Source organism: Hevea brasiliensis, chromosome 6 (genome assembly GCF_030052815.1).
Source record: "Hevea brasiliensis isolate MT/VB/25A 57/8 chromosome 6, ASM3005281v1, whole genome shotgun sequence".
NCBI lineage: Eukaryota > Viridiplantae > Streptophyta > Magnoliopsida > Malpighiales > Euphorbiaceae > Hevea > Hevea brasiliensis.
In genome coordinates this window covers 76289454-76308238 of record NC_079498.1, presented here as the reverse complement: position 1 = coordinate 76308238, position 18785 = coordinate 76289454, and the positions used below count along the sequence as shown (strand labels likewise).

Below are 18785 nucleotides of genomic sequence, written 5' to 3'. Positions count from 1 at the left end.
TTATGTTGAGAAAAGGAAATAAATGCCTCCCGTTATGTAGCCAATCAGTTATTATTCAACTTATTGTGCTTCAATTGAATGAAAAAAAAAATTATATAATTTTTAAGAAATTATGCATCATATATTAAATATGGTGCTGAAAAGGATCCTTAAGATTGAAAGCAAAGCAATTGACTACATGGCCCTCTTGAATTGCCCCATTAATTAGTTTGCAAAGACCAAACTTTCCCCTTTATTTTGAATCCAAGCAACAAACACACGCCTATGACCACACCTATTTGTATTGTGTATGTATCCTTCCAAAAGGGTACATTTTCAATGCCAAAGAGAATAAAAAGATATACCAAATCTTTTAGAAGCTTGGCTTTTTTATAATAAATTATTTAAAAAAAATTAATTGAATTCCCATACAATTATATTTTATTTTTATTCTTTTTAAAATAAAGTTTTAAAAAAATTTAAAATTTCATTGAATAAAATATATCATTCAAAAAGAAGATAGATACTCTACATTGTGTAACCGATTAGTTATTATTGAACTTATTGTTATTTTATTAAATTAAAAAATTATATAACTTTTTTAATGATTAGTTATTATTTAACTTATTGTGCTTTTATTAAATTAAAAAATTATATAACTTTTTTAAAAAATTATACATCAATTTGAAATGGTTATATATTAAATATGGCGCTGAAAAGGATCTTAAGTTTGAAAGCAAAGCAATCGACAGATGGCCCTCTTGACTTGCCCCATTAATTATTTTGTAAAGACTAAAAAAAATCAATTAAATTCTCATACAATCATACTTAATTTTTATTTTTAAAAAAAATAATTAAATTTCTTTTTATTTAAAAATAAAAAATAACTAAAAAATAATTTAATTAAATTCTTGTAAAATTTTAGTTTACAAACAGGAATTACAAAAGTCAAAACAGCAATGTTACAGGTTATTCTTATCTGCTGATATTTCTTAACCACACACAGCACTTACATATATATATATATATATATATATATATATATATATATATATATATATGCATTATCCGCAGAAAGAAGACTATTTTTTTTCCAGTGCTTTCTGACTAGCTAAGCTAATTAACAATGGCCTTCTGTAGATTATCTTTAAATCTTCTTCATCTTCTACTTGTTTTTCCTCTTCTTTTCTTGATTATTTTGGGTAGGGTGATATGTGAGTTTACCGAAGATATTGCAGCTCAGCAAGAGGCGGATCGAGTTGTTAGATTGCCTGGCCAGCCGGAAGTGAGCTTTAAACAATATGCTGGCTATGTTACTGTCAATGTATCTCATGGAAGAGCACTGTTTTATTGGTTCTTTGAAGCCACAGAAAAACCTCAAGAAAAGCCTCTTCTTCTTTGGCTCAATGGAGGTAATAGTTCTTTTCACTTTCTTTCTTCATTTTTCTTTACTTTTTTTATTCCTGTTTAAAAATTATAATTTTACAAGAATGTAATTTAATTAATTTTTTTCATTTTATATTTAAACTAAAAAATTAATTTTTTTAATTAAAAAAATAATTTATTTTAAAAAATAAAAAATTATATATAATTGTGTGAGAATTCATTTAGATTTTTTTTACAAATATTTATTTTATAAGAAGCAAGGAAAAGGGAGAGAAAGGTATTTATTCTAAAAGAAACAACGAAAAGGGAGAGAAAGGAATTATCTAATTTTGAATAATAATAATAATAATAATTATTATTATTATTATTATTATTATTATTTCTGCTTAATTATAAAAAAGAAACTTAATTACATGTGTGAAATCATTGACTGACAGTTTTATTAACCACTAGTCTTATTAAAATGAGGAACTCACTTACAAAAGGGGATAACTGCAAAATTGTACACGCACATTTGTTAATTTATGTTATTATTTGAACTCTTTCATTAATTTATTCTTCATTAAATATAATCTCTAATATCAATGTGAAATGAATATCCTAAATACATATTAATTTCAATAAGTAATGATTTATATATACTAAGGAGACAGCATTATTTGGCTGGAGAACTAGCATGCATGGATTATTTTTTTAGACAAATCAGAAAAAAAAAATGATTTTTTTATTAAAAATGATTTTTCTCGAAAGAAGGAAAGTCAAACAAATAGAAGGAAGAAATAGTCCTCCAGGTAATGAAGGAATTTGTGACCTTTTGCTCCTTACGATATTGTTTTCTTTTTTTATGCGTCTATATTGTAGATCTTGGATCTATAATATGGCGCAAAAAAAACATTGGTGAGGAAGCGAGCAATCTCTCTGATAATTAAATTAGTATATCAAGTCGAGATATGCATACTTGATAATCTTGAGATATGCATACTTTATAGTCTTCTATATAGGTTTTTAATTTTGTCTCCTGTCATGATTAGGAGTTGGTAGTACTTGGCATCATACCAAGACTTCATAGGAGTACCATTAACACTAGGACTGACTGTGGCAGACATTTCAAATTCTTATTTCTAGTGATCCATCCAGGTAATTAAGGCTAGTATCTAAGTTATGTATAGTAACTCATACCCTGTCTGGGTATCTATTTATTGTCAGTTACTCAGATACTTTTAGGGGCTGCGGTATTCCTCTAGCCATATTGGGAAACATTAAAAATAAAATAAATTAAATAGTATTAGTGAAGGAAAGCTTATATAAAAAATAAAGTTGAATTCCCAATAAAAAAAAAGTAAAAAAAAAAGTTTAATGATTTTGATATTATAATAGAGATAGAAATGAATGATGAAAAGAACAAATCTGCAGACTGCAGGCGTAACTTCTTTATCTCTGCACAAGCATTCAAAGATACTATCATAGATAAAAAGAATAGATTCCTTCAATGTTAAGTTCACAAACCGAATCATAACACAAGCCTATTTCAAACAACTCATCATTCCAACTTCTTTGTCATATTCTCAAACTGTTACTACCTAACGTTAGAGACTGCACAATTAATTTCTATAGATTTTATATGATAGCTTTATTGTCTCTTATATTTTTTTTTCTTTTACAAACAGCAGACTCATCGTTCTAATTTAATGATTTAGTTTAAGCCTCTTTTAAAATAAATTATATGCAAAAAAATAATTAAAATAATTAAAATAATTTTTTATATAATTAAATTGCTTTTATCTTAATTTTATTTATTTTAAAATAATTTTATTTTTTAAGAATTTTCCTCAATTATATTTTTAAGCATAAAAAATAATAAAAAATATATTTAAATTGAATTTTTGTAAATTTTTAATTAATTTTAAACATGCTGCTAAAAAATTTTCCAAGCTTTGATCACCTCATACTCAAGTTTAGGAATGAGCATTTTGTTTAATTTGGTGCTGTCCAAATACTGTTCAATACTGGGATGAACATAAAATATTCTAATATTATTTTAATATTTACAGTTAAGGATACTTGTGAATATTTTTCAATATTTAGAAAATTCAACTGCTGATTTTTTTAAAAAAATATGGAAAATTTTATTTATTAATTATATTTATATATAAATAGATATAGTATTATCGATATCATATGTTCTCACAGAAATTTTAAAGTAAAAAATGAATAATGTTGTTCTTGGTAGGATGTGAGTATTCAAAACTCCTCTCCATATTAGACCCGGCCATGGATCAATTTTGGCCTGATTTCATATTGGAATCGCCAGTTTGACCAACATTACTGCTCGAAACGATTTCAATTTGTAATTATTTCAGTTCATAACAATTTTGATCCGAAATGATTTTGATTCAAAATAGTTATGATTTGAAACAATTCACTATATGATTTGCCGGAATAGCAACGAAAATTAAAAATGGATAGTATCCGTGTTTAATTTGCAACATATTTACAATAGAATAAAAAATAAATTTATTTATTAAGTGTTGCAACGAATTAGAAATGAAATTTAGAAATAGAAAAGAATATCTAATATTTGAAAAAGAAATAGAAATAGAAAAATTTTATTTATAATTTCAGCGTAAAAAAAGTTTACCTCTAAATTTAGAAATAGATTAATCCGTTTCTAATTTAGAGACAAATTCAATTCCGTTTCTCAATTGGAAAGGGATTTAATTCCATTTATAAATTTAGAAACGGATTTTGAAATCCGTTTCTAAATTGTAGAGAATGAAAGAAAGTTTAAAAATTTAGAAATAGATTTTAAAATTCAGTTTTAAATTTAGAAACAGATTCAAAATTTTGTTTCTAAATTAGAAAGGATCCAATTCTATTTCTAATATATTTCTAAATCGTAGAGGACAAAAATAAAGTTTAAAAATTTAAGAATGAATTTCAAATTTCAATTCTAAATTGTAAAGCTTAAAATTAGTGGCGGGAATTATCCTACCTATTTAGAAACAAATATAAAAATTCATTTATATTTCTTTTCAAATTTAAAAGCAAATTTAAAAATACATTTCTAATAAAATCCCACCATTTTTAAATTAGAAACAAATTTTGCAATCTATTTCTAACCCATTTCTAATTTGCTTATAAAAAAAAAAAATTTCTCCTTCCTCGTTTCACTCATTCTTTCCTTTTCTTCTCTCGTTTCACTCTTTTTTTCCACTTCTTTTCATTTCTCTTTCTTCCGCTTCCTTCCATTTCTTTCCCATTCTCTTCTTTTATCTTTCATATCATTTTTCTATTATTTTTTTCCTTTTCATTTACACTTTTTTTTTTCATTTCATTTTCTCTATTTTATTCTTTTTTCCATTTTTTTTTCATTTTCTCTCATTTTCTTCCTTTTATCTTTCATTTCATTTTTCTTTTATTTTTTATTAATAATTTTTTATTTAATTTTTCTCTATTTTTCTCATTTTTTTTTATTTTATTTCATTTTTCTCTTATCCTTTTTTTCATAACTCTTTATCCCATTTTAATTTTTATTAGTAATTTAATTTTTAGTAAATTTTATTATTATATAGTTATGGTAATTTTCCGTAATTTTTTAATAATATTTTTATATTATTTTTAGAATTACTGTATTTTTATTAGTAATATGTTAATAAATTTTTTTATTAATTTATTTTTTAATATTTTTGTTACAACATATTATCGATAAATTTTCATTTGTATTTTTTATTAGTCATTTTTTTAATATTTTTATATTTGTTTTATAATATTAGTTATATTATTTATATTGTAATTTTTTAGTAGTAATTTATTTTTTTAAAATTTCTTTTAAAATGACTTCAAAATAAATAATTTAACAATAAATTACTTTTTTTTTACTTTTTCGCCTCTATTAATTATAAACTAAAAAAAATCTGATTCTAAATTTTTTTTTAATTCTTATTAGAAACGGATTAGAAATAGATAAGAATTTATTTCTGATTTAAAATAATTTAATCTCTTTTTATAAATTAGAAACGAATTAAAAATAAAAAAAAGTAAAAACGGATTAGAAATAGAAATATTTTCCTTTCTAATTAAATTAGAAATAGAATACTATCCATTTTCAATCAGTTTCTAATTTAGAAATAGATAGAAATTTTTGTTTTTATAGTTATTATTAACGAACTAATTAGAAATGAATTTTTTCGGTTTCTAATTCATTTCTAAACTAAATTAGAAACATAAATCTTTAACTTAGAAACAGAAAATTTAGTTTCTAAATTGCTTTTTTCTTGTAGCGATTAGGTATGATTTTATTAGTTTCAGTCCGTTTCATTGTTTAAAATGTAAAAACAACAACAACAATAATAATAATAATAATAATAATAATAATAATAATAATAATAATAATAATAATAATGTAATCTTTAAAAAAAACTGTGAATTGGACCGGTTCTAGTTGGAAACTGCGGATTAAATTGACAGTTTTGAATCAATTCCAATTGAGGCTCAAGAAGTGAAGGCCTGAACCAGTGATCCGGTTCAATTTGAATCTGCTTCACAATTCAAATCGGTCCATAGCTGGGTTTACTCCATATAAAGCTTAAAAATTTAAATAAGCTAAATTAAACCAAAGCCTTTAATTTCTTAATAAATTTAAATTACAAATAAAATTATTTATAATTTTATTTAAAATTTAAAATTTTTATATCTCTAATGCAATCATGAATCGATACTCTTGCTGTGGAGGAAGTTGAAATTCAAACCGTGACAGCCACTCTTCTTTTAATAATTTATAATAGAAAAACTGGACATATTTCATGCAAATATAAGTATCTCTTTCCAATAAATAAAGCTCTATTTGATATTAATATTTATATTATTATTAAGTAAAATATTTATTAAAGAGTTTTAAAATTTAATTTTAATTTTAATATAAAACATTTTCTGAAACATATTTAAAATATTTTCACAATAAATTAAACCTTAAAAATAACAAAAGAATTAATTTAAATTATTTTTGGACAACATTTGAAATGATGACTTTTTTTCAGAAACAATTTTAATATAACAAATTGCTAAAGACTGTCAATACAATAAATTTTAAAAATTCAAAATAAAAAATTATTCTGCTATAATTTTATATGATTTTCATAAATAAATAGAATTTGCATTGTTTTTCAGTCGTGTTGTAACAATCCAACAAATTTTTTTTATACATTTTATTAAAAAAAATTCTGATTTTACACATACAATAATTATTTCACATTTTAATGCAATGATGTTGAAGACTTGTAGCATGCATTTTCTTCATTCTAAATTAAATGATGATGATCAAACTCATTCTTCACATGTACTCAAAGCTAAAAGCTTGCTTTGAATTCCCATTTCAATCATGGCAATTATTATATTTCTTGTTAACTTTTATATAATAAAATGATTAAGTAAGCTTGAATAAAAAGCCTTGTTAATCTTTTATTTAGTTGTTTCGTTAATGTATGGCATTGGAATTTACAATCTTATTTCTGGTAGCAGATTTTGAGATTACTATTTTATATTGTTTAAATTTTCTTTTAATTTAAGAAATACGTAGCCCTGGCCATCGACGGTCGGAGCTGATTTCGAGCTGAAACCAGTAATGTAAAAAACCTGACCAGGAGATGAATTGAAACTAAATCGATTGGGTGGCTATAGTTTCAATCGATTCTGATTCAGTTTAGTTTAATTTAGTTTTGGTTAATATTTTAATTTTTGACAGTTTTAATACTAATTCTAAAATGATTATCCCACATGTTTTTTATTTAAAAATAAAAAATATGGTTTGAATTATATTGAAATCGATAGTTTTGATTATAGACTTTGGCAGGGGACTGAAATTAGCCCCTATAATTGATTTGATTCCTATTCAAATCCTAAATCGTTGATCCAAACATATTTTATAATTGACTCAGATCAGTTTCGATTCAATTCAGACTCTAAATCATTCTCTAATCAGGTCTAAAAATATAGACCACAAAATCATGTAAATTCGATTCTCTATATTATTCCTAGCTGTCATTTTGCATACAAATGTTAAATGTTGGACTATAAATTATTATATTGTATATTATTTAATATATTAAATATTTTAAAAGAATGCTAGGAAAACTAAGACTACAAATTAATATTATAAACTATAAATCAAATATTAAATTACTAAATACTAATTTATTGGCATAGATATATATCTCTTTCGCCCATTCTTAATTTTTTTTATTGTAGAAAAAAGAAAAATATAATATAAATTAATCAATTTCAGGCCCAGGATGCTCTTCAGTTGGATATGGAGAAGCAGAAGAGTTAGGACCTTTCTTCCCTCGAAAACGTCAACCAAAGCTGAAGCTCAACCCTAACTCATGGAACAAAGGTACTAGAAAAAACAACAATCGATGCTTATTTTCACAATAGATAAACAATATTATGTTTAGGTAGTATTTGTTTGGTTGTTCAAAAACTAAAATATATTAAAACTATATATATGAATTTGTTATTAATCCGTCGCTAATAGAGGAAATTATGATTCTTCAATGAAAATTCGTTGAGCTCTGCCAAGCTAACAGATTGTGCTTAGCTTTTTTTTTTTTTTTTTTTTTTTATGTGCGTATTTAATCGAGGATGTTACTAGATGTGATTTTTTGTGTATGGACGTAGTGACTGAGGCTTGCGCTTGATAGTATTTATCACATGGGCAATTTCCAATTTGTCAAGATTTTTTTTTTAAAGAAAAAAAAAAACATATAGTTGTGCAAATAGAATTCATCTATATGCCTGAAGTTGTATGAGTGTTGTCATATTAAGTAAATTGCTTTCGATTAATCAATAACCTTGGCATTTTATTCAGCTGCTAATCTATTGTTTGTGGAGTCTCCTGTTGGAGTTGGATTCTCCTACACCAATACCAGTAGTGACATCGGTCAACTGGGAGACAAAATTACAGGTAATATATATATATATATATATATATATATATATATATGCACACACACTTTTAACATTCCTATAATTCAGTATAATCCTAATTAAATATTTTACATTTATTTATTTTTTAATCATTAGCCCAAGATTCATTCACATTTCTGGTGAACTGGTTTCAAAGATTTCCACAGTTCAAGTCCTATGACTTTTACATTGCAGGAGAAAGCTATGCAGGTATAACTTCACTGCAAATTATAGAATACAAGTGTAGTATGTGCTCCTTCATTCATATAGGTGTAGTACTCATTTTTTATAATTTATAAAAGGATTCAAATTTATGCGAGTACAAGAGATATTAAAATTTAGTGCTTCAAATGCACCTAATAATTATTAGGAAGCATTAACGTACAACAAATTAAGCAGAAAATTAAACCCCAAAAATCATCTTTAATTAAGTATGGAATGGTGGAATTCAAAATTTTATTAGCTACCAAAATATCCCAAATTACTTTGGGAATTTTCTAACCACCAGGCCAGATTGTAGCAAACCACCAGCCGTCCAGATGTTCGCCTCTAATGATATCTACACAAACCGATTGAGAGGAAATTCTCCAAAACTCATTTTGGAGAATTTCTAATTTTTGAGTGCTAGCTCAAGTACAAGGAAGCTCTCCATAAAGAATGGAAGACAAGCTTCCTTTTACGGGGGGCAACTTTTAATAATTAACCCTTTAAATTTATTAATTATAAATTAACCCCTTATAGGAATTAAAATTCACATAATTAATTTCTACCATTCTTGAAACTTTAAATTAAGTTCACACTTAATTATTAGGATATTAAGTAGTCTAAATAAAATTTATACTTTAGTCCATAAGCCTCTAGAATTATTTTATTTTTATCAAGTCCAACTTGATAACCCAATTTAATTCCTCACTTACAGTCTTTATGTATATTACACATTAGATTCCTAATACGTTAGCAACAAATATAATTAAATAAAAATAACACTATAATTTTATTATCAATACATAATTGATTAATTAATTCATAGATCATTATTGACATCTAGCAATGTGTAATGACCATCCAAATATTAGAATTTGTCTAAGTGGTTTGACTAATCTTTTTGTGATCAGTCTGTTAGTGTAATTAATATCCCTTTATCATAATATTCTGATTTATACATTGATGCATGAAATGTGTCTGCCATGTATAAATCATTTTTGTCCTCCCAGTGTGATTTATTAATTAGAAAAGATCTCAATCTTATTTTACCTTGTGCAAGGAGTTATCAATTCACACTAGCCAAGAACAATTGAAATATTTTTCCTAATTACCTAGGGTGATGAATTCTATCTTGACAATCAAATATCTCCATATAGTTTATACTATATCCAACAACTGTCACATTTGTTATTTTTATATAGAATGACATATAAGCAGTATCAAAATACAGTAATTCCTGTATAAGATAACTTAATGTCTCAAGTCTAAGGATCACTTACACCAATGTCATGCAGGTCTTTCCATAGACGTAGGTAAACTTCTATATGGAATCCTCATGTGGGTTAGTTCAGTGAACTTGCCATCACAAGCACCTACACATTGGTTCTATATATTCCATATACTTCAGCTTAATGAAAATTGTTGCTTCCTTGCATAAAGGAAAGAATGTAATGTGTACTAGTCTCAACAGTTATATCAATGTCTAGTCCCGATAAAACTTTGACCAGAAATATTTTTAAAACAATGCTATAATGCAGTCAGAATCTTATAATTATAACAACATTATAATTTCTACTACTATGCATATAAGTCCCATGGACTTTATCTTTATTAATTAATAGTCATTAAAATTAAATTGAACATTAAAGATAAAGCAGCCTTTATTAATAACAAAATATATATAGTTGTATTAAGTGATCACACTTGCAACTAACACATTGGCTATCGTGCACATACACTAACAACTCTCACTTGCACTAAAGCCAATCACCCATATATCTAATACCTTAACCCTGTAGGTGGTGATCGTGTCTTTGCTGGGACAATGCTTTAGTAAGTGGATCTGCAAGATTCTCTTCAGCGGGGACTTTTTCTATCATTGCATCTTTCTGCTTAATGATCTCTCTAATCAAATGGAATCACCTAACTACATGTTTAAAACGCTGATGAGACCTTGGTTCCTTAGTTTGTGCTATAGCTCCATTGTTATCATAGTACAAAGTTACTGGATCAACAATGCTAGGAACCACACCAAATTTAGTGATGAACTTTTTGATCTTAACAATCTATTTTGCTGCCTCAGATGCAGATATGTACTCAGCTTCCGTTGTAGAATTTGTTATAGTTTCTTATTTGGAACTTTTCCAACTCACAACACCACCATTAAGTATAAAAATATAACCAGACTAGGATTTGCTATCATCTTTGTCAGATTGAAAGCTGGCATCGGAATACCCTTGAACTACCAGTTCACCAACTCCATAAACCAGAAACATATCTTTAGTCCTTCTCAAGTACTTAAGAATGTTCTTTACTACTGTCTAGTGACATTCACCTAGATTAGCTTGGTATCTACTAGTTAAGCTTAAAGCATAAGATATGTCTGGTCTTGTACATAGCATCGCATACATGATAGATCCAATGGCTAAGGCATAAGAGATCCAATCCATTTTCTCTTTCTCAATCTGTGTCTTAGGACACATGTCTTTGGAAAGAGAAATACTATGCGATATAGGCAAGAATCTTTGTTTTGATTCTTCCATGTTAAACTATTTTAACACTTTGTCTATGTGCGCAGATTGTGAGAGACTAAGGAGCCTTCTAGATCTATCGATATAGATTTTAATTTCCAAAATATAGGCTGCTTTTCCCAAATCCTTCATAGAGAATTTCTTGGACAACCATCTCTTTACATATTAAAGTAATTGCACATTATTTCCTATTAATAATATGTCATCTACATATAAAATAAGGAAAATGATTCCACTCCCACTAACCTTCTTTTAAACACAAGGTTCATTCACATTTTTTATGAAGTCAAACCTTTGACTGTTTCATCAAAATGGATGTTCTAACTTCACGAAGCTTGCTTTAGTCCATAAATAGACTTTTAGGGCTTGCATACTTTATTAGGAAATTCTTTGGATTCAAACCCCTCAGGTTGTGTCATGTACACATCCTCTTGCAGATTCCCATTTAGGAATGTGGTTTTGATATCCATTTGCCAAATTTCATAATCCTCGTATGCAGCTATAGCAAGCAAAATCCTTATGCGCTTGAGCAAGGCTACTAGTGAAAAGGTGTCATCAAAGTCAATGCCTTGCCTTTGCCTGTAACCTTTAACAACCAGCCTGGCTTTGTATATTTGTACATTGCCATCCATGTCAATATTTCTCTTAAAGACCCATTTACACCCAATGGGTTTTATCCCTTCAGGTGGTTCAACCAAAGTTTACACCTAGTCAGTGTACATGGAATCCATCTCAGATTTCATGGCTTTAAGCCATTTCATGGAGTCAAGGTCACACATTACTTCCTGAAAGTTAGTAGGCTCTTCTGGTAAAAGTGATACGTCATTATTAGCTTCTATTAAAAGATACAATCTTTTAGAAGCATGATGTATTCTACTAGACTTTTAAGGCCCCTGTGTTACTTAAGTTTCAGGTTGTGCATCTGATGCTATAGTCTCACTCATTGGTTCCATTTTGATGGTAATTTATGGGACTTGAATTTCTTCAAGATCTACCTTATTCCACTGCTACCTTTGAGAACTGTCACACCTCACCCCTCTTCAAGGCATAACATGATCCTGTAGTATACCTAATGGATCACCGAACTTCACCTACCGATAACCCATTAAGTACACTACAAGGGATTTTAAACAAATTTCTATTCATTTTAAAGTGTAAGGTAATCTTACATGATTATTAAAAGCCTTTAATTGAAGTTTGTGTCATGAGTAAAAATTTTAATTAATTCAATATCGCAAAAATTTTACAAAAGTTTTGGCAGAGTACCAGCTGTAATTTGAGAAAATAGTTCTTCAAAACCTGTTAAAAACACTCCCAATATTTTTTAATATCCACTACTCCATTTAAATCAATAATCTAAACTCAATCAAAACAATTGCAATACATTTTCAATAAACCTCAATATTATTTAATTCAACCTCATTCGTATATAAAAGTCTCAATTTACAGAAAAGAAGAAAGAAAAAATATTAATACAAATTTTACTGTACAACTGCTCAGTAAGTCCTACAAATACATATGAACAAAAATTTTACATCAAAATAATTTTACAAGGGTATAAAATATTATACCTGTACAAGATCCAAAAATACATCTTCACTGCAGTCAAAAGTAGCTCACTCTGCTGCTTTATCTACCTCTTTACTTGTGACAGCATAAGAAAGTTATCACTGAGTATTACACCCAGTGGTACACAACTAAACTTTAAAAACTCAATTCTAAAGCGCATATATATATATATATATATATATATATATATATCAAAACATAATAAAATAGAATTTTCAAAATTTCAAGTCAATAAAATTTATCTATTTCAAACCATATTTCACAAATCACAAAGTAAGGGTGTTGCTAAGAATACACAGTCTAGACCATGACACAAAATTTCATGATCAATGCCGTGTTGTACACCATGACAAAGTAAATCACCTCACTAACCGTTATTAATGAGGGAAGGGGCAGCTAGCTAATAAGTACTCATATAGTCTTACCCCACTAACCATTATTAATGGGAGACATAAGCATTTTTAATTATCAAACCCCAAATAGCCGTTACTACTGGGGAGTTCCGAATGGGACTGTCATGCTAACTGTGGTTTAAAAACAATTTCATAAAAGTTTTTATTCAAATAATTGCATTTCAATTCATATAATACATTTTATTCAATGAAATTTCCCTCCTAGGGTTGGCAACACATAATTTATAAAATTCAAAGAAAAATCATAATTGCATCCAAATAGTTTATAATTACAATTTATTCAACTCATTTACAAAGTTAAAATCAATTGAGAAGATTAGTTGTGTACAAACTTCTTTCGCTTGTTCCTTCCTTGGAAGGCTCTTTTTCCACTGAAACACAAAATTAAAGTGTTTCAATATTTATCCAAATTATTTCTAATAATAATTTCAATAATTGAATTTTGCATTTTAAATTCACTTACAAAGTCTCATAAGTTAAGTTCTTTGTGTTTTTTGCTATGATGGTTGCTATTCATTTGACTAGTTATGAAAAATGTTGACTTTTCCATAAATAATAGGTATACTAGTTCTAATTACACCCACATACCACATTTTGGGTTTTACATTTGTTGGCATTGGTTGCCAAATTCAATTCAAAGTTTTCTAAGAGAAATTGCAAATTTTCAGTTTTTATCTCTAAGGTTCACTATTCCGTTTGACTAATATACAGTGGAAATTTGGCTAAACTTTCTTCATCAAAGTTGTTCCTTAATGTGTCTAGTTTAATTTCCTTTTTGAATCACTCTATTTAGAGTTTTGTAGCTCAAGTTATAGCATTTTTACCATAACTGGCCATACTGGTCAAATTCCAAAATTCTGGGCAACTTTTTGGTTTTAGCAGTTTTGATTACTTAAATTTGGTTAGCAATTTCAATGTGTTATGATCAGAATTTGGTTTTTTGTTATTTGTGAAAGTTGTTCTACTATGTCTAAGCTTTCCAATGGTTCAAAAATCAGGTCATTTGGACCTTTCTACAAGAAGTTATAACTATTTGAACATGTACTGTTTATTTGGTCAATTCTGCCCAGTAATAGGGTATCAAATCAGAATTCAAGCATATTTTAGGTCAACTTGGGGTCAGTTTTAGGGCAAGGTTTCTACATAAAAATTGTTGCATTATGACCCTGTTTTCATCCACAATTGGCTTCACACTAATTGGAGTAACAAAATTCAACTTATAGCCTTCTAAGTGAACAGGGGTCAAGCTGTCCAGAATTCAACTTTATGACATTCATAATCTAACTCAATTCCAATCATCAATTCACAATCATATGCACACCAATTGACTAAAATTGAGCATTAAAACATCAATTGGTCATTAATCCTCAAAAATCCCAAATTTTACACTAAAACCCTAATTTCATAAACCAAATTCCTATTTCAAGCCAATTCACTTCACAATCACACATAACACTTCATCAATCATCACCCAACATGCACAATTTAAACCAATTTCATCAATTCCCTAATCCTAGCAAAGCTGGCCGAATTCCATCCATTCCATGACATGCATAATTTTTCACATTTCCAAGCAATTTCTACTTGGTTAACATCAATTCTATAAGTATAAATCAATTTAAGTTAAGAAGGAGGCTCACCTCAATTTGATCACTTCAAGTCTTCCAAATTCTTCAATTTTTCTTCTCTTTCTTGTTCCCACTCTTCTTACCAAGACCCAAAAGCAAGGTTTATTTAAGGGAACTAGAAAATTTATGGCTAGATTGGTGGTTATACAAGCTCAAGGTTGGCTTTAATGGTGAAATTAGGAAAATGAGAGAGAGAGGGAGGACGGCACCCTTTGAAGAAGAAAGGTAAATGATTTTTTTTCTTTTAATTTGTCCCCTTATGTTAACATTATCCCCCAATTTCTTAAGTTAAAATTATAAATTATTATGATGTCATCCTTGCATAATGATGATGTCATAAATCCCTTTATCTAAATTTCTTTCCTTTTTCTTTTTCCTTTCCTTCCACACAACTCTTCATTTCTAATATATTTTTCAAAGTTTTAATTTCCTACATTTTATTAGACATTTAGGCCAAGAGTCACCTCTAAGGGTGAATTGACCATATTGCCCTTTATTGGTCTGATCAAATTTTTCCAATAGCACTGAGTTGCTTCCTGAAGTCTATTTCAATTGTTTGAACTTGTTCTTTATTCTTTTATGTGGTTTTAACATTACCATTAACTTCGCAATTATCCTTAGGCCTGGAGTTTCACAAGGTTCCACACAAAATTATGGTAGCAACTGAGCTCGTAGTCACTTCCCGGTTTGATCACACATGGCTATGACCTCGGCTCATTTAACCCATTATGCCTTGTTTTCTTTATTTCCATTTCACCTTCATGTAATTGCTATTAATTTCTATTCATGGATTTTCTAAATGGCTTGAATATGATTTTACATATCCCGACTGTCCAGACAGACACTAATCACCGGAACAGTGGAATGCGCGGAACTAAGAAACATAGGGGTGTTACAATTCTTCCCCCCCCCCCCCCCCCTCCTTTTAAATAAAATTTTGTCCCAAAATTTTACCTAGTTTTAGTCTCTAAACAGCTGTGGGTACTGCCTCCTCATGTCCTCCTCAGGCTCCCAAGTAGCCTCTTGGCCTAAATGATGGTTCCACAGTACGTTAACCAGTGGTATTTGCTTGTTTCTCAGCTGCTTCACCTCATATGCCAGAATCTCTATGGGCTCTTCCTCATAAGTGAGGTTTGGATTCATTTCAATCTCTTTAACAGGTAGAATGTGAGAGGGGTCTAATCTGTACCTCCTCAACATAGACACATGGAAGACATTGTGTATCCTTTCTAACTCTAGAGGTTGTGCCAATTTATACGCTAAAGGATTCACTCTTTCCAGAACCTCATATGGCCCAATAAAATGAGGACTCAATCTCCCTTTTCTACTAAATCTCATAATTTTCTTCAAAGGGGAAACTTTGAGGAATACCTTATCACCCATTGCATACTCAATATCCCTCCTCTTCAAATCAATATAGGACTTCTGATGATCTGATGCAGTCTTAAGCCTGTCTCTGATAAGCCTAATCTTCTCCTCTATTTGCTGTATAATTTTTAGGCCGATCAGTTTTCTTTCACCTACCTCATCCCAACATAAGGGAGTTCTACACTTCCTGCCATACAAAGCTTTAGATGGAAGCATCCCAATGCTTGATTGATAGCTATTATTGTAAGCAAATTCAATCAAAGGTAAGTGTGTATCCCAACTACCTTCAAACTCAATCACACAAGCCCGTAGCATATCCTCCAAGATCTAAATTACCCTCTCAGACTGGCCATCTATTTGTGGATGGAATGCATTACACAAAAACTCCAATTTGCCCATGAATCCTAATCTTCCATATTTCAATTTATGCAAATCTCATGCAATTTCTTTACCCCAATCAAGCATACTACTCCAACTAAGTTTGATTTCATCATCATTTTCATTAAAATACATCAAACCCTAATTTTTCCCAAATTGGCCAAAACCCTAGTTTAGGTTCCATGCATATTTCCTTTCAATTTCTTATGAAATTTAATCATAAGTTAACTTCATTCAAAACTTATACAACAAATCTAACATGAAAAGAAACTTACCTCAAGGGACCACTTTTAATCTTCAATTTCTTCTAATTCTTTTATTCTCTTAGCTTTTAATCTCTCAATCCAAGATAGATTTGATGTTTTCTACCAATTAGATAGAAAACCCATGGAGAAAAAGTGGGGAAAATTAAGGGTTGAGAGAGGTTGTAAGTGGAAGAAGGAAGAAAGAAGAAAGAAAAGAGAGGGAGAGGGAGAATCGGGTGGCGGCATGGAAGAAGGGAAAGAAGGAGACTTGTCTTCTTTTATACTTATTTATTCCTTTTTAATTAAATAATTAAGTTTAATTGTCAAAAGCCCATAAGTTATTAATTTTAATTTTGTCAAAATGAAAATGAAAATTTAAGTTTTCATTTCTTAAATTTCCCCTTACACATTTTTACTTGAATTTTTCCTCAAAAATTTATTCATAATTCAATTTACTATTTTCATTTACTTAAATTGACATTTTGGTCAAAAATCAACTCTTAAAGTGAATTGACCAAAATGCCCCTCATCGGGTCATAATCCTTTTTTTTTTATGATACTCATTAAATCCTTCAGTCTTTGGTTCACTTGAATTTTTATTGTGTCCATCTCAATAAATTTTCATTTTATTTTAGTCCTCAAGGTGTCTTTGAATAGTACTAGTCACAGACAAAAAATGATACTATTCATAACTCGGTGGTTCGGGATGTTACATTTAAGACTTAGTTTTCTTCCATGTTATATCTCATAAGATGTGGAAGAGACTGACTTTGATGGAATCCTATTCAGAATATGCAAAACTGATTCTAATGCAAATCCCCAAAAGGAGACTGGCATATCAGTATAGCTCATCATATTGCATACCATATCTAACAAGGTACGATTTCTCCTTTCAGATACACCATTTAATTGTGGCGTTCATGGAGGAATTAGCTGGGAGATAATGCCATGCTCTTTCAAGTATTCATCAAATTCAGTACTTAAGTATTCACCTCCACGATCTGATCGAAGAGTTTTAATACTTTTTCTTGTTTGATTTTCTACTTTAGATTTAAATTCTTTAAACTTTTCAAAAGATTCATGTTTGTATTTCATCAAATATAAATACCCAAACCTTGATTTATCATCAGTAAAGGTAATAAAATAATGAAAACCGCCTCTAGCCATTTCTTTAAATGGACCACATACATCACTATGTATAAGTTTCAAAATATTTTCAGCTATTAACCCCTGTCCAGCAAAAGGTGATCTAGTCATTTTGCCTTGAAGGCAAGATCCACAAGTTGGAGTAGGTTCAGAATCCAATGAGTATAAAATCCCCATTTTCTCCAGCTTTGCAATCCTATCTTCTGCAATATGACCTAATCTTAAGCGCCAAATATATTTTGAATCTGAGTTGATTTTCATCATGGCATTACATTCATTTAGATTGCTTGCATTAGATTTGTATTTAACATTATTATCCAAATAATAAAGTCCATCGTGCATATAACCCGAGCTAACATATTTATTTCCAAAATAAATATTGCAAACATCATTTGTGAACTGAAATTAATAACCATTTCTAGTCAAACTAGATATAGAAATGATGTTCTTAAAAGCATCAGGTACATACAAAATATTATTTAAATACAAAACATGTCTATACATGTATAAATATTTAGATCCTATAGAGCTTTAACAGTTGAGCCATTGCCAATCCAGTGTCTAACATCTCGTGTCTGCAAGCTGGTATTACTTGCTAGTTCCTGCATATCAAAAGTAATGTGAGAACTAGTACCAGTATCTAAAACTCAAGCTGTAGATGAACTATGAGCATCATCAGAATCTAAATAATAAGATATAGACATACCTTTTGAAGGTTTATCTTTCTTGTCCTTCAGAGAAGTAAGATACTCTGGGCTGTTCCTCTTCCAATGCCCATCCTTCTGGCAGTGGAAACACTTTCCTTTGCCTTTGTAAGTTTTGATCTTTCCCTTCTGTTTATTTGAAGGTCCAGGAACTTAAGGTTTCTTTTTCTTATTGCCTTTCTTCTTCTTGGACTTTCCAGTAGAAGAAGAAGATGCAACCAAAGCTACCTCTTTTCCTTTATTGCCTGGCATATTCTTTTGGGCAATAACCAGC

The 18785-nt window shown here is 28.9% G+C and overlaps 1 protein-coding gene across 2 annotated transcripts in view; it reads left to right on the top strand.

Moving 5' to 3' along the window:
* The first annotated feature begins 1058 nt into the window (after positions 1-1058).
* LOC110637657 (serine carboxypeptidase-like 34) overlaps positions 1059-18785 on the top strand; it is a 40782-nt gene continuing 23055 nt past the window's right edge. The window contains exons 1-4 of one of the 2 annotated variants that reach the window (XM_058148575.1): positions 1059-1391; positions 7646-7753; positions 8228-8323; positions 8443-8535. In XM_058148575.1, the coding sequence (XP_058004558.1) occupies positions 1106-1391; positions 7646-7753; positions 8228-8323; positions 8443-8535 (583 nt within the window). In that variant the 5' untranslated portion in view covers positions 1059-1105. The remainder of the gene's footprint in view (positions 1392-7645; positions 7754-8227; positions 8324-8442; positions 8536-18785) is intronic. The other variant, XM_058148576.1, reaches the window with a different exon arrangement.